The following is a 16657-nucleotide window of genomic DNA, read 5'->3' as shown; positions in this document are numbered from 1 at the left end:
CTAATCTGTATTACAAACCCGATTCCAGAAAAAGTTGGGACAGTAGGTAAAATGCAAATAAAAACAGAAAGCAGTGATTTGTTTGTTATGGACTTTATTGATTTTTGTAAACAGGCTATATGCTAATTCCAAATTTGATGTTTGCAAGACATTCCAAAAAAGTGGAATGTGACATGTGAAATGATTAAAAATACCTGTTTTGGTCATTTCCACGGGTAAACAGTTGAACAGGTAAGAGGTGATGCTGTCATGAGTACAAAAAGAGCATTTATGAAATGCTCAGTTATTTATGAGCAAGGATGGGTTGAGGTTCGCTCATTCATTTTGAGTGAATAACATTCAGTTCATAACATATATCAAAAGATTCAGACAAGGCCAGGCCACATAATGTGTGTGTCACAACAGCATTTGTTTGTGGCGCATTGTGAAATACAATATATGACAACGAAGACCCTGGACTGTTGACTAGTGTTATAGCAAGCAAGAATGGGGAAAAAATTCCACTTTCACAAGTACAACTATTGGTATCCTCAGTTCCCAAACAATTGCTGTACGCTGTTAAAATGAAAGCTGATGTCACATAGTGATCAGATTTAGGTTAAGTGTATATATACACAGAACAATAAAATTATTTAGTTGAAACATTAAATATCTTGTTTTTGTACTGTCAAAAGGGATTTGAAAATCATTGCTGTCTCTTTTTATTTATATTTTTCCAACTCTCCCAAAGTTTTTCTCACTAAAAGACTGGAATCAGTCTAATTATACGGACAGTAAACATTGTATATATTATTGAGAGTGGCCATTTAAATGTATTAAACTTTGAAAGATAGGAATTTAAGTCTTACCGTGTTCTTTCAGGAAATGTTACATCCAGCATTGGCATGTTTCCCACCGCTTCACAGCTCCCTGTGAAACCTGACATCTGCCTGTAGAATGGCGTAATTGACACAAGGGGGAGCAATAACATTGGGCCGCAGGAGCCACACGGACAAGGCTGCCTGCAGATGTGCAATTTTTTTCATAATTGGCCTCGTGAGAGCAGACATCGGCTAATGTCAGTTACAAACCCATTTCCAAAAAAATTGGGACGCTGTGCAAAATGTAAATAAAAATAGGATGCAATGATTTTTAAAGGCCAATACTACAAAAACAACATATGAAATGTTGAAACTGAGAAATGTTATTGTTTATTGAATTTGATACCAACAACACGTTCCAAAAAAGTTGAGACAGGGGGCCTGTTTACCACTGTGTTTCATCACCACTTCTTTTAACAACACTCTGTAAGCATTCGGGAACTGAGGAGACCGACTGCTGTAGTTTTGAAAGTGAAATGTTTTCATTCTTGTTTGACATAGGACTTCAGCTGCTCAACAGTTCAGGGGCTCATTTGTTGTATTTTTCATTTCATAACCCTCCATTGTGTTGTCAGTGGGTGATAGGTCTGGACTGCAGGCAGGCTAGTTTAGCACCCGGACTCTTTTAATATGGAGCAATGATGTTTCAGTACATGCAGAATGTGGTTTGGCATTGTCTTGCTGAAATAAACAAGGCCTTCCCTGAAAAAGACATTGTCTGGATGGCAGCATATGTTGCCAGAACATGTATATATCATTCAGCGTTAATGGTACCTTCACAGATGTGCACCTCACCCAAGCCATGTGCACTAATGCAACCTATACCATCATGGATACTAGCTTTTGAAATATGCACTGATAACAAGCTGAGGGGTCTTTAGTGCGGAGGACACGGTTTCCTTGATTTCCAAAAAGAATTTCAAATTTTGATTTGTAGAACCACAGGACACTTTTCCACTTCCCCTCAGTCCATTTTAAATGAGCTCAGGCCCAAAGAAGGTGGCAGCATTTCTGGATCCTGTTTATATATGGTTTCTTGTTTGCATTTTAAAGTTTTAACCTGCATTAGAAGTGTTCCTGAGCTCATGCAGGGACTTCCTCTACAGAATCATTTCAGATTCTCTGAAACTTTCAATGATATTATGTACCGTAGGTGATGAAAAGCAAAAGTTCTTTGTTGTTTTATGTTCAGAAACATTATTCTTGAATAAGAAATATTCTTGTTGCGCTGTTTGATCATGCAGTCTTTCACAGAGTGGTGAACCTCATCTTTACTTCTGAAACACTCAGCCTGTCTGGGATGCTCTTTTATAACCAATCATGATACTGACCTGTTGTCAATTAATCGGCTAACCGATTATTCGGTCAAATACTAATAATTTGTTGTACTCTGACCTCCTTTAGTAATATTTGTCCTGTTGGAATCAAATTCGTAGTAATGTAGTAAGAAAACCTGATAATAGACTTCAGTATCTGTTTTTTTTTGTGGGTGCATGGTGGTTCTAACAGATAAAATGGAGTATGACTACTATAATCTACAACATTTTTGGTGATGTTCTAATTAGGAGAAGAAAAATTAAATATTTGAAGGTACCTTTTGCAAAGCAGAGCGATTTCTGTCATGGTCGGCATTTGTTAAGTGAGCACACTTAACTAGCCTTAGTGCTGTTCTAACTCAAATTAATTAGAAGTTTGTTTTTGGTGTTTGTTTATTTGTTTGGATCCCTTTAATTAAAATTTTAGTGCTGAAGTGAACATCCGGGTATTACCGACAGCTCTTCTGCCTAAACTAATCCAGCTCAAATAGGGCTTTAGCAATATAAAAGGACCACACTCAGTGTGTTCTGTTGAGATGTTGAGAGATGTTGAGAGTATTTTGATCTCCTCTCAAACAACATTAGTATAATGACATAGTTTTATTTTCTATATCTAAATAACCAAGAAAGGCAGTACTCTTAATAAATAGCCTACTTCGGCAATGACAATGCTCGGTAATGCTGACAAACTGGTCACTGTCGATTCTATGGGTGTACGTGGTGTTGATGGGTCGAAATGAGAGGATGGTCGAAATAATTCCAATATTATTGTAGCTCACCTATTTAACTGCTAGAAGTTTGCTTATTCTCAGTTTTTACTCATGCACCTTTAATTATTGAATCACAGTAGTTTTACCTCTCAGTCTGTTTAATGGTGTCTGTTGTGTAGGTATGCTATAAATTTCAATTTTGTTTCTTTTTTCTTTTCTATAGCGCCCAAAAGGAGAGAGTAAAGATCACCAAGACACATTTAGAGTCCATATTCCAGGTGTGTGTTTTTGTGTTCTGTATGTGTATATTTTCTTCTGAGAATCTCACATTAATCATCAGTCAGCCTCTAATGTTAACTACTCAAACACTCCACAACATCACAACACATAGTGTGACTGAGTGCTGTTTCATTGGATCACATTTATTATTTTTTCCTGCTGATATCAGCCCGAAAGCGATACCCATTGATACTGATTTGCTATCTTTAATCACAGGTATGCCATGACTTGGTTAAGAGCCTACAGGGACTGATGTTATTCAGATGTAATTAATAAAGATCTAATAACATGTCAACACTGGCACTACTTGCTTAAAATGCTGTTTTATCAGCACACGTCAAATGCTATGTCAACTCAGGGCCTCCTTTTATGTAAATGTCTTTTCATACATAAACCTACAATAAAAATAATTGATATTACAGTATGACACAAATGAATCTGTTGATCTATGCACATAAAAGAAAGTTCTTAAAACTTGCCAGTTGTACACTTTAAAATCACCACAAATTCTGATTTAAACAATTAATTACAATAAAACAATTTTAATTCACCATGTGGGTCTGGAAACAGCCCTGCAAAATATCTTTTGTGCTTTGTGTTGTTACAAGCCTCCTAAATGTAAATGTGTTAAAATTGTTAAAATAAATATAGTTTTTAAATATATATTAGAAACTGTGGAACACAATGAGGCACCTTTTTTGCAAATACATATTGCCCCATTATTGCTTAACATACCATACTGCAAAATTAAAGTAAATAAGTAAATATCCAAAAAATCACCATATCCCAGTTAAAAACATGTAAAGTGGATAGCTGTGAAATTTTCAGTTCATCACGTACATTAAACTCCAGATTTTTTGGCACCTTTATGAAAATATTATTAATATATTATATAAAGCACACATACTGTACATACAGTAAGATTGAGCTTAAACAAAGGGTTAAGAAGAATAAATTTTTACACTGTGATTTTAAAAAAGGAAAAAAGTTTGTTTTTGCATCTACATATGCAAGTTAAGCCTCTATTATGAAAAACAGAAGTGTCATGTATCAACAACATTTTTACATGTTTAATTTAATAATGCATTTTTTAAATATAGATTTCAAGAATATTGGCACCACCAAATATAATATTTGGTGAAGGTTGGAGAACACTTGTTGGCAAATGCAGTACAAAGTGCTGATATACTACACAGCGTGCCGAGAAACATTTTTAGTTCATTTTTATGCTCTACTCATAAATTTAATGGAATAAAGTTTTTTATTGTACACATTGTGTTTTATTAAATAAAAGTAAAAAAAAAAAATATCCGCAGACCAGCTTTAAAAGTCTCTCAGTGGTCCTGATATGAGAACCACTGAACTATGACATGGTGGTGTTTCAGTCGTTTTCTGTTAATGTTTATGTCCAATCAGGAACTGGAGCACAAAGTCATCTCCCTGGTGAAGAATCAGCTGAAGAGGTTCAAGAATGTACTGAGTCCAGATTTCCCAGCATGCTCTGAGAGGGAGGTGGAGGGTGAGGTGAATCAGAGTGTCAGAGAAGGAACACTGCAGATTGCACTGCACGTCCTGAGGAACATGAACCAAACAGACCTCGCCAACACACTACAATCCAGGAACACACTACAAACTAGTAAGAATGCTGTTTTTTGTTTGTGTCTGGCATATTTCGTAAAACAAGCAAAATGATCTGCTAATATAATGAGAAGATTTCACTTAATGAAATTACTTAATATCTAGAAATAAGTAAAAGCTCTGATGTTTTGGAAAACCAAATTTTCTTTGTTTTCTTCCTTGCTAAGAGATTGATGTAGTATGCGAATATTGTTAAACGTTTCTCTTCGTTCTTCCTTCCATACCGTCCATATATGGAAACTAAACACAAAATTGGGATATGGGCTTTTTAAATATTATAATAATATTCTTACAACAATCTTGAATATAAAACCTAGCATCTCAAGATATTGCCTTTTGCCTAGAGCCTCAGAATCACTAAATCCACCCCTTTACATATATTCATACTCTCTATTCTAATACAGTTTTCCTAAAGCAGAACGCATTTCATGTATTTGCAAAAAAGTTGTGCTGTGCAAAATGTACATAAAAGCAATGCAATGATGTGCAAATCATTTGAACCCTATATTTAATTTAAAATATTACTAAGATAACATACCAAGTGTTGAAACTGAGAAATTTTATTGTTTTTTGAAAAATATTTGCCAATTTTGAATTTGATGCCAGCAGCATATTTCAAAAAAGTTGTGACAGGGGCAACAAAAGGCTGGTAAAGTTGTGTACAGCTAAAATCACACCTGGTGGTTAGTTTGCAACAGGTCAGTAACATGATTTCTTATAAAAAGAGCATCCCAGATAGGCTGAGTCTTTCAGAAGTAAAGATGGGGAAAGTTCACCTCTTTGTGAAAGACTGCACAGGCACTTACTGCAACAATTCTACTAGAATAACTTTTCTCAACATGAATTCCGAAAGTTCTTTGCTATTTTATCATCTGTGCTACATAATATCTTTAACAGATTCAGAGAATCCAGAGAAATCTCTGTATGTAAGGGACAAGGTTGAGAACCAATATTCGATGGCTGTGATCTTCGGTCCCTCAGATGGAACAGCATTAAAAACAGAAAGTGAAAGTCACCACATGGGCACTTCCAAAAACCATTGTCTGTGAACACAGTCCGAGAAATCACATTTTAAAATTCTTTTTGGAAATCGTGGATGCCGTGTCCTCTGGATTAAAGAGGAGAGGGACTACCTAGCTTGTTGTCAATGCACAGTTCAAAAGCCAGTATCTGTGATGGTATGAGGGAGCATTTATGCACATGACATGAGTGACTTCCACATCTGTAAGGGCACAATTAATGCTAAATGATATATACAGGTTTTGGAGCAACACATGCTACCATCCAGATGACATCTTTTTCAGGGAATGACTCATTTATTTCAGCAAGACAATGTTAAACCACAAACATTTCACTTTCAAAGCTACAGCAATTGGTCTCCTCAGTTCCGAAATACTTACAGAATGTTGTTAAAACGAGGTGATGCAACACAATGGTAAACCCATCCTTGTCCTAACTTTTTAAAATTGTGTAGCTGGCATTAAATTCAAAATAAACGAAGTTCCGTAGTCTCAATATTTGATTTGTTGACTTTGTATTATTTTCAATTAAATATAGGGCTTACCTGATTTGCATATCAATGCATTCTGTTTTTATTTACATTTTGCACAGCATCATAACATTTTTGGAAATGCGGTTGTGTTTCTTTTCCACTATAAAGTTTATTATTTTTACGAGTATCAAGTAAACTGAGCATAGAACGTGTAGAAAGATAAATAATCTAGAAGGAATTTCTCCATGAGGAAAGCGCAAGAAGGTGTTCTTTTGTTATCTGAATTAATTTTGGATATTTAATCGTGATGATGGTACCTAGACAGGAATACCACAGAGAAGGGTAATGTGTCTTATTGTGTTTGTGGTAAGGATGTCAGACATTAACATGTTTATTGTAATTGCTCAAATCAACACTGAAACAAGAATTCCAGAAAATGAATGAATCACAGAATCTCAACACTTCTGAATGAGATCTACACAGAGCTCTGCATCACAGAAGGTCGGAGTGTAGAGGTCAATAATGAACATGAGGTGAGACAGATTGAAACAGGATCCAGGAGACCAGCAACACAGGAGACAACCATCAACTGCAATGACCTCTTTAAAGACACAGCCGTCAGAACTGTACTGACTAATGGAGTTGCTGGAATTGGAAAAACAATCTCAGTGCAGAAGTTCGTTCTAGCTGATCTTCTTCATCGCTTTTTCACAGACACAAAAGAATTACAATTCAGAGACTATGGTTACTTCAAAGTCTTGTTCATCTTGGATGGTCTGGATGAAAGTCGACTTCCTCTAGATTTCCAGAACAATGAGAGCTTATCTGATGTAACACAGTCAGCCTCAGTGGATGTGCTGCTAACAAACGTCATCAAAGGGAATCTGCTTCCCTCTGCTCTTCTCTGGATCACCTCTCGACCAGCAGCATGTGGTCAGAACCCTCCTGATTTGGTTGACCAAGTAACACAGGTACGGGGATTCAGTGACTTTCAGAAAGAGGAATACTTCAGGAAGAGGGTCAGTGACCAGAGTCTGGCCAACGGAATCATCACACGACTGAAGTCATCAAGAAGCCTCTACATCATGTGCCACATTCCCCTCTTTTGTTGGATTGCAGCCACTGTTCTAGAGAAGATGTTGGGTGAAGCAGAGAATGGAGAGATCCCCAAGACTCTGACTGTAATATTCACACACTTCCTGATTTTTCAGATCAAACAAGACAACAACAAGTACCAAAGAGGAAGTGACATTTATCACGAGGCAATTAGAAAGATGATCTTGGCTCTGGGAAAACTGGCTTTCCAACAGCTGGAAAAAGGCAACCTGATCTTCTATGAGGAAGACCTGAGAGAGTGTGGCATTGATGTCAGAGAAGTGTCAGTGTACTCAGGAGTCTGCACTCAGATCTTCAGAGAGGAGTTTGGGAAGCATGTGGCTAAAGTGTACTGCTTTGTCCATCTGAGTGATCAGTGATCTGAGTTTCTGGCTGCTTTATATGTATTTTTCTCCTTTATTTCTCAGAACAGAAATGTGGAACAACAAACAAATTTAAAATCAACAATGACTGATTTTATCAAACTACCACAGATATCAAGCACTTCTAATTGCAGAGAGGGAATAATTAAGTACATCAAGGAGAAGCTCAGGGAGAATCTCTCTCCAGAGAAATGCATCAATCTGTTCTACTGTTTGAATGAACTAAATGACCACTCTGTAGTGCAGGAAGTCCAAACATACCTGAACAGAGGAAACTATTGCTGTCTATCTGGAGTAACCCTCTCTCCTGCTCAGTGGTCAGCTCTGGTGTTTGTGTTGTTGAACGCAGAGGAAGAGCTGGACGAGTTTGACCTGACAAAATATGGCCGATCAGAGGAATGTCTTCTGAGGCTTCTGCCAGTTGTTACAGCATCCAGAAAAGCTAAGTGAGTATTTTCATTAATACATATTTTACTGTACTGTTTTTTTCAAAACTAATTTTAGAAATAATGTATTCCATGATTTTAGGAGAATGCAATTCAGATACCCCTGTCCTAATTAAGAAGACCTTACTGAATTGAAGTGGATGTGGAGAAACTAAAATGTGCAGGGTTGTAATGTAACAGAATACAAGTATTAGAAATATCATGTTACATTTTGAAAAGGTAATATTTAGAATGCAGTTACCTTTTTTAGGCTTTTAAGATACTTTTGGATTATTTAACCACCAAATAATAAAAAACGTTTTTAAAAGTAACACCATCATTACTTGCTTTTTAACTATTTTAAATCTCAATCACTGGTGTGAGGACAAAATGAAAGGTGGTGTGTTAGAATATTGGAGCATCATTGGAACAACACTGAGTAAGGAAAGATACCTGTGGTTCAGTCAGCTTAATGTGATGAAATGCTTTGTCTAAGGCTATTAGGCTTTTGCAGATGTTTCATATAAGCTTAAAGCACTATCCCATTCCAGCACACAAACTGCTCCACTTAATGTGAAAAAATTTAAGAGGCATGTGAAACAAAAGACATCAGTATATTGGTTTTTTTTGTGTATTTCCTTGTGCTTTGATCAAAACAATACATAATTAGAAAGGTGGGAGTCCTGCTTGGGTGAGCTGAGGGAACCACAGCGAGCTGAAGCAGGCAGTGAGAGTAGAAACATAGTAGAGAGTTTCAGAACTTCATTAAAATAATAAGCAAAATTAACAGAAGACTTACAGGAAAAGTGCCAACTAGTAACAGCAAGGAACAGAGTAAAAGAAGTGAAAATTACAACAGCAGAGTTTTCCCCTTGTGCCTTATCAAGATGTAGTCTGATTTTATGTTTTCTGAATATGTTTTAGTTTTTGCAATGAATTATGTTGAAAACGTTTAGGACAGTGTATTCAGAATCAGGATAAGGAGCCACTGCACAACCCTTACCCAATCATAAAATTTCTGCAAGTCAGTCTGCTCTTCTCTGCTATGACATGATTTCTCTGTTTTTTTATTTATTTGATAGTTAACAAACATTATCTAGCAAAGACACACACACACACACACACACATCATCTAAACCGCTTATCCTACTGGGTAACGGTGGGGTGCTGGAGCCTATCCCAACTGTCATTGGGCGGAAGGCAGGATACACCCTGGACAGGTCGGCAGTCCATCGCAGGGCAGACAGACAGACATACACATTCGAACCTAGGGGCAATTTAGCATGTCCAATTGGCCTGACTGCATGTCTTTGGACTGTGGGAGGAAACCCGTGCAGACTCCACACAGAAATGACCCTGGTCGCCCAGTCAGGAATTGAACCCAGGCCCTTCTTGCTGTGAGGCGACAGCGCTACCCACTGCACCACCGTGCCTCCCGTCATCTAGCAAAGACAGACATTCATATATTTTTTTGCACAGTTTGTCTTACAAACTACATTTTTGAACAAGGCTTGAATAGGAATATACAGTTGAATTTTGACTTCGGTAACTAAGTTAGAAGTTTTATGATGGGCTCAGGAAAGGAGAACCTGATGAAGTGTGATGAGGAAAAAGGGGTAGAACAGTAACAGTGCTAATAGTATGAAAGGAATGAAGCGTGGTTGAACAAACAGATTGATAAACTGTATGTTTAGAAGGGTACGAGAGGGTGTATAAACAATTGGCACAGGGGGGATGGGTAAAAAGTTAATTAGGAGTGGGTGTGAGGTTTATGATGACTGGATGTTGGACAGAGGCCGGATGGTATTAACAGGAGTTTTCTTAACTACCAAAAACTACCAATAAGCTACTTTGGTATTTTGTTATTATTTGATCAAGGCCAACAAACAGTTCTTTAACATCTGGGGGGGATGCATTTAATTGAATCCTGCTGGACCTGGTGGGGAAAGTTGTGGTTGTTTACTTTAACATCAAAAGTATTAAAGATCATGCTAATAGCACCCATATGTAACCTTTAGAGGGGTAGGCGAGGTGGGATTAGGCAGCAACTTCTTTACAAACCCCGCAGACCCCACAGACCTCCCCTTTCTTCTGTGGTTTTTGGCAATGTCTAATCACTTAAAAATAAACTGGACGAATTATGAGCTGCTACCAGATTTCAACATGAATAAAGGCAATTGTGATGTTTTTTATACCAAATCTTTTTTCCAGTGTAATGCCCACACCAGACAATAAGACAGCTAGTCAGGGCACTCTCTATTGTTTCCCTGTACAAAGTAGTGAGGAGGATGATGTGAGCTAAGCACAGTCATGAATCAGCAGTGTGAATAGAAGGCGACTGAGCAAACAGCCCTGGGGAGCACCTGTGTTCAATGTGTTGGTGCTGTAAGTAGTCTTGCCAGTCCTGACAGACTGAGACCTCCCAATCAGGACATCCCTGATTCAGTTGCAGAGAGAGGTGTTCAGGCCCAGCAAGCTCAGCTTTCCAATAAGTTGCTGTAGTATGATTGTGTTGAGTGCTGAGCTAAAGTCTGTGAACATCATGCTCACATTATTGTCTTGATTGTTCAGGTGAGTCAAGGTGAATGGCGGAGGATGTGGCATCCTCTGTAGCCCAGTTAGAGCAGTTCACAAACTGAAGTGGATACAGTGTGGAAGGTCTTTATATGTTTCATTACCAACCGCTTGAAGTACTTCATGATGACTGGAGTGAGTGCTACAGGCCTGGTAGTCATTTAGGCGAGATATAGCAGATTTTTTGAGCACAGGAATCATGGTAGTTGTTGTGAAGCACTCTGGGACAACTGCTTGGAGCTAGGAAGTTAGCTATATTCTGAGGTGGTCCAGTTCAATGTCAAGAACGCAGACGTTGGAGAGGGGAAGAGATAGTAGAGCCAGGCAGCTAGGGTTAGGTTTTAGCCTAGCTTAAATCCAGAGAGTTTACCACATTTCCGCTTTCTGGCACGCCGTCTTCGATGCATCCGCTCCCAGCAGGCAGGGTCACGCTGTCCTGTGCTCCTGAGGCCTAGTTCTTGAAGCAGCCCACGATCGCACAGGACCTCCAACAGTCCATGTTTTCTGGTATTAAGCAGGGTCTGGTGATAATATACATGCTCACCAGTGTTTCTGGAAAACTGAATTGCAAGAAACAAAAGCACCATATTTTCAGGACCTGAAGTAGCCAGTGTATACATCTCTTCCTAACCATTCTGTCTCACTCTACTGATGACTTATTGCTTTATGTGAGGGACCCTACTGCCTGTGCCCACAGCGCAGTGAATATCGTGAAAAACTTTGGCTTATTCTTCCGATACAAGCTAAAGTAAAGTGAATGCTTCCCACTTAATTCCTTACCAAAAAACAGATAATGCCAGGGTCTATTTCTTTCAGATCAGCATCCACTGGTTACATAAGTATTAATATTACAGACTTGGTCAGTTGATCTTATAAAATTTGTTGCTGGGAGTTGCTCCTCTCTGTGACTGGCAGAATCATAGAAAGGGGCAGTTAGTTGCAAACTCCAAATTAGTTGTAAACATCCCCGGATTTTTTTTATTTTTTCCACTATATCTCCCTCTTTTTACCCAAATATTTTTATATCACTTGACAAGATCATTTTAACTTTTATATGAGCATAAACAACCATGGATAAAGAAGTCTATTCTCCAAGGTCATAGGCAAAATGGAGGACTGGAACTCAATGGAATTTAATTTTATGTACTATTATTAGGCAGTCAATCTTCAAAAACTTTTAGCTTGGCAGTATTACAGTGAGCTGGCCTGGTGCAGAATGGAAAAGCACTCCTGTCAAGCAACATTTCTTGCAACCCTTACCTGTCCAGCCCTTTCTAAACCTGTATCCAGGTACACTTCAAATCCAGTCATTATCTCAACACTAAAAAGTTATTTTACTTTAGAAGACAGAACAGACAAATTAAAGACAAATTAGCTGAGAAGACAGACCTAATAAACAGGTCTCTAGTGAAGAAATAGGGACTTTTTTTTTTATTATGTTTCTTATTAGGTATGACTGGATATTTTTATTCTGTTAGGTGAAGATCTGCTCTGGTCTTTTATATTGTATCTGCAAAATGAATATCCTCCATTTCCAGTTTTTTTCTAAAGGGTGTGTTTAGTCAGTCTAAAAAGTACAGAGAAAAAAACGTTGTTTTTAGTAGTTTTCTGCTTAACACTAATATAAATTTGGTTGGATGTTTAAATCAAAAAAGAAAAATATCAATGTAAAATCTGTAATTTGATTTATTGGCAAGAGACACAAAAAATCATTCTTTTTGATATTTGTACTTTGAAGGTGTCATTGAAAATGTAAAGAGTGAAATGTATTCTTTTCTTTTGGAAATATAAAGAAAAGGTAACTAATTTCAATAAAACTGGAGTTGAGAAGTATGCTTAAGGATAGCAATGAAGTACAATTACTCAAGCATTCTTCACCCTTGTTTTTTCAAGTATTTTTATGAATAAAATTTTATGAGTTTTTCTTCCATTTGGCTGGAGCCACAGTGTTAAAAAAGTATGTTTAGTATTTAGAATATGAACCATGATAGACTTGGCAATTATAGTGTTTCATGTAATTGAAAAAAAAAATCTCACTTGGGACAAATGTTGCTGTAACAAAAAGATTTTACTTGGTCAGCTTGGACAGATGGGAATATCTGTGCTTGTCTTTTCACTATATAGAGCCCATAGCAACAGTTTCAGATTTTTTTGTTTCAGACAAAAGCGTGGTTCATCTTAAAGGTGTTGGATGGGGTTGAGGTCAAAGCTTTGGGCAGGCTAGTCAAGTTCTTCCACACCAAATTCAGCGAACCATTTCATTATGCACTGCAATTTTCAAAATGGGAATTGTCACTAGTGTCAATAGTTGGAAACACATTTTTAATCTGTTTACATGCAAAGCAACAACAACAACATTTATTTGTATAGCGCTTTTTACAACTAGAGTTGTCTCAAAGCAGCTTTCCAAAAAAGCGGTTTATGGAAGGATCAAAACAATAAAAAAGAAAAAAAAAAAGAAAACAGAAAATAAAAGAAAATAAATAAGATCTCAGATCAGAAGTGTTTGTAATGTTTTGCCCTCCAGTGCAGCAAATTTCAACTGCTATCAGCTCTGTGAGCTCTGTGGGAGGGGCTGTTGTTTTTGTAATGGTAGAGAGATTAGATTCGTCACAAGATTATTAATTGATTTCATAATGTTTAAAAAATTGAACTGGTTAAAGAGAAAGCATGAGAATGTTGACTGAAAACTGACTATAAATGTCAGTAGTAAAAGCAGCAGATGTGTAAATGCTAAGCCAGATGTGGTCACTAAGATAACCCTCACAGAAGGCAAATCAACAACTGATCAGTGTATTCAAAAAATTATCAGATAAACCAACAGCTCCAGCTCAGCTTTAGTGCAGACCATCTCTACAGGACACATAAACCTTGTCTATAAATTGTATTCTTTCTTTATACAACCCCCAATTATTATAATTTTTCATACAGTGCTGGAAAAATAGGTGAATCCTTTTGATATTACCCAGTTTTCTGTATTAACTGGTCATAAAATGTGATCTCTGCTTCATCTAAGTCACAAGTATAGAGAAACACAATGTGCTGAAGTGAATAACACACAAACAATGATAATCTTTCATGTTTTTACTGTGCACATCATTTAAACATTCATAGAGCTGGTGGAAAAAGTCCATGAACTCTTGGATTTAATGACTGGTCAAACCTTGTTTGACAGCAGTAACCTCTTGTAAGTGCTTTCAGTAGCTCCAGATCAGACCTGCACAACATTAAAAATCCAAGACTTGAACTGCAGGATACCTTGATAAACTTGGGAATTCAGTTTTCCCCTCAGTGATTTCAATCAGTTTAGGTCCAGAGGCAACAAAGCAGCACCAAATCATGATGCTCCCGCCGCCATACCTCACTGTTACGAAAGTGTTTTCATGTTGGTATGCAATGTCCTTTTTACTTCATAGCGAACAGCAGCTTTCTCTTTGGTCTCCTGCCATAGACACCATGTCTGTTCAAAGTTCTTTTTGTGGTAAACTTTTGAACAGAGTTGTAAACCAGTTTTAATGATTCCTTCAAGCCTATAGCACCTACTTCCAGAGAAAGTAGACTGTTTATCTATCTGGAGACTGATAAATACCTAAATCCTTTGGAATTACTTTGCAACCCTCTTCAGTTTTATACAAATCACCAATTATCGATCGTAGGTCATCTGAGATCTCTTTTTTTTTTTTGGCATGATTCATGTCAGCAGATGTTTCTTGTGAGTAGCAAACTCAAACTGTTTGAGTCAAAGTAACTCCAATCCACACCTCTGATCTCATTTCATTGATTGGACTTCAGCTTTGCTAACTCCTGACTCTAAATAGCTTTTATTTGAAGTCATTAGCCTGTTTTATCAGTATCAACCAATGATTCAACACCTGTATTGTGAAGGAAAAGAAGACATCTGTGCCATCTCTGTTTGGTGTGTAAGGATTCATCCCACTCATGGTTCATTTCTGATCATGGTAGATTGTTTCCTGCAGCTGAAAAAAATCTTACTTGGGACAAATGTTGCTGGAAAAAAAAGATTTTACTTGGTCATCTTGGACAGATGGGGATATCTGAGCTTGTCCTTCCACCATATAGAGCTCATAGCAGTAGTTTCAGAATTTCTGTACATCAGCACCTCCTCTTTTACTGTTTCAGACAAAAGCTTGGTTGATGCTTCTGTGGTGCTGAAAAGTTTTCAGAAAGTTCTCATGGATGTTCTTACAGTTGTTGGATCACCACTGGCAGATCATCTAATTCAAAGGCAATGGATGGGGTTGAGTTCAAGGCTTTGAGCAGGCCAGTCAAGTTATTCCACACAAAATTCAGCAAATCATTTCTTTATTGATTGCAGAATTGGGCACTGTTGTGCTGAAAAGTTAGAAACATATTTATTTATTATTTATTTGCTTGTTTGTTTGTATTTATTTTACACCTATTTAAGTGCCAAGCTTGCTGAACAACTTGTACTTTGCCGTCTTTGAGCTTTTTTATCTAGATACTGAACTTTTACTAATCCACACAGCTATTCAGTCAGGGTCCATGCCCGAGAGAAATTAGTATCATTACCCCCCTCCCCACCCTCGCTCTCTCTCTCACACAGACTTTCACATTCACACACACAGATGATCTTTTTCTTACCTGATGATGAACTGTGTTTTTTGTGAGGAGATGATTTTTGTGGAAATGTGTATGTTTTGCTTGTTTTTTTATTTTCCTAATGTACATACTGACCTGCTTGGTGTGTTTGTTTGTAGATGTGGGATGTAATGCCAGTGTGTCTGATATAATTTCTGTCACAGGCTGTGTGGTTGTAAACTCTCAAAGAGAAGCTGTGCAGCTCTGGCCTCAGCTCTCAGCTCAACTACCTCTAGTCTGAGAGAACTGGACCTCAGTTTGAATGATCTGAATGATTCAGGAGTGAAGCTGCTCTCTGCTGGACTGGAGAATCCACACTGTAAACTGGAGATCTTGAGGTATTAATTCCTTGTACATTCCTGCCTCCTTAACATTGTTTACATCTGTTGCTATTTTTTTTTGTTTATGTGTTCATGTGTGTGTATGTTTATGTGTTTGAAGGACAGACAGACATGATGTTTATATGCACTTTTAGTAATTTTATTTTTTTCTTTTGGAAATTCAAAAGTTCAGTAATTCAGTTTTAGACAAAACTGGAGTAAAGTCCAAGTCTTCCAAAATAATACTTCAGTTTAATAATGAAGTACAGTTACTGAATGATTCTTCACTCCTGTTTATTCAAGAGGTTTTATGAATGAGTTTTTCTTCCATTTGGCTGGTGCAACAGTGCTAAGAATTTCTTTGTTTAGTATTTCGAATATGATCCGTAATAGTTGTAGGAGGGAGACAGTTCTATCTATGATACAATATTGTATAATTTTAAACCTCTCAAATGTTTAAGTTAATACAGTGCTTTTTACAATAGCAGCATACTCAAACATATGATTTTACTGTAAGCCTGGCTTAGCACAAGATAACCCTCACAGTAGGCAAGGCAGCAGCTGATCAAGGTTTTCAAAAAAATTGTCAGATAAATCAACAGCTCCAGTTCAGCCTCAGCACAGACCATCTCTACAGCACAAATTGTAGTCTTTCCCTAAACAATCTCCAATTATTATTGTTTTTCATACAATGGCAAGAAAAAGCATGTGAATGCTTTGAAATTATGCAGTTTTCTGCATTACTTGGTCATAAAATGTGATCTCTGCTTCATCTAAATCACAATTATAGACAAACACAATGTTTTAAAGCTAATAACACACGAGCAATGATAATCTTTCAGATGTTTACGATTTGTTCGCCAAACTTCACCATTGGGATGTTTTCATGTTGGTATGCAGTGTTCTTTTTACTCCATAGTGAGCAGCCCCTTCCTCCTTGCTGTC

The 16657-nt window shown here is 37.3% G+C and overlaps 2 protein-coding genes across 7 annotated transcripts in view; both read left to right on the top strand.

The window, feature by feature from the left end:
* LOC118822182 (NACHT, LRR and PYD domains-containing protein 3-like) overlaps positions 1-16657 on the top strand; it is a 221074-nt gene that overhangs the window by 142975 nt on the left and 61442 nt on the right. The gene's annotated exons all lie outside the window — the stretch shown is intronic.
* LOC118822201 (ribonuclease inhibitor-like) overlaps positions 1-16657 on the top strand; it is a 34349-nt gene that overhangs the window by 4962 nt on the left and 12730 nt on the right. For all 3 annotated transcript variants that reach the window (XM_036591141.1, XM_036591140.1, XM_036591139.1), the window contains exons 4-7: positions 3110-3164; positions 4582-4801; positions 8123-8219; positions 15557-15730. In XM_036591141.1, the coding sequence (XP_036447034.1) occupies positions 3110-3164; positions 4582-4801; positions 8123-8219; positions 15557-15730 (546 nt within the window). The remainder of the gene's footprint in view (positions 1-3109; positions 3165-4581; positions 4802-8122; positions 8220-15556; positions 15731-16657) is intronic.

The sequence above is a fragment of the Colossoma macropomum genome, unplaced genomic scaffold, assembly GCF_904425465.1.
Source record: "Colossoma macropomum unplaced genomic scaffold, Colossoma_macropomum, whole genome shotgun sequence".
Classification (NCBI taxonomy): domain Eukaryota; kingdom Metazoa; phylum Chordata; class Actinopteri; order Characiformes; family Serrasalmidae; genus Colossoma; species Colossoma macropomum.
This window is presented reverse-complemented; position numbering and strand designations above follow the sequence as displayed.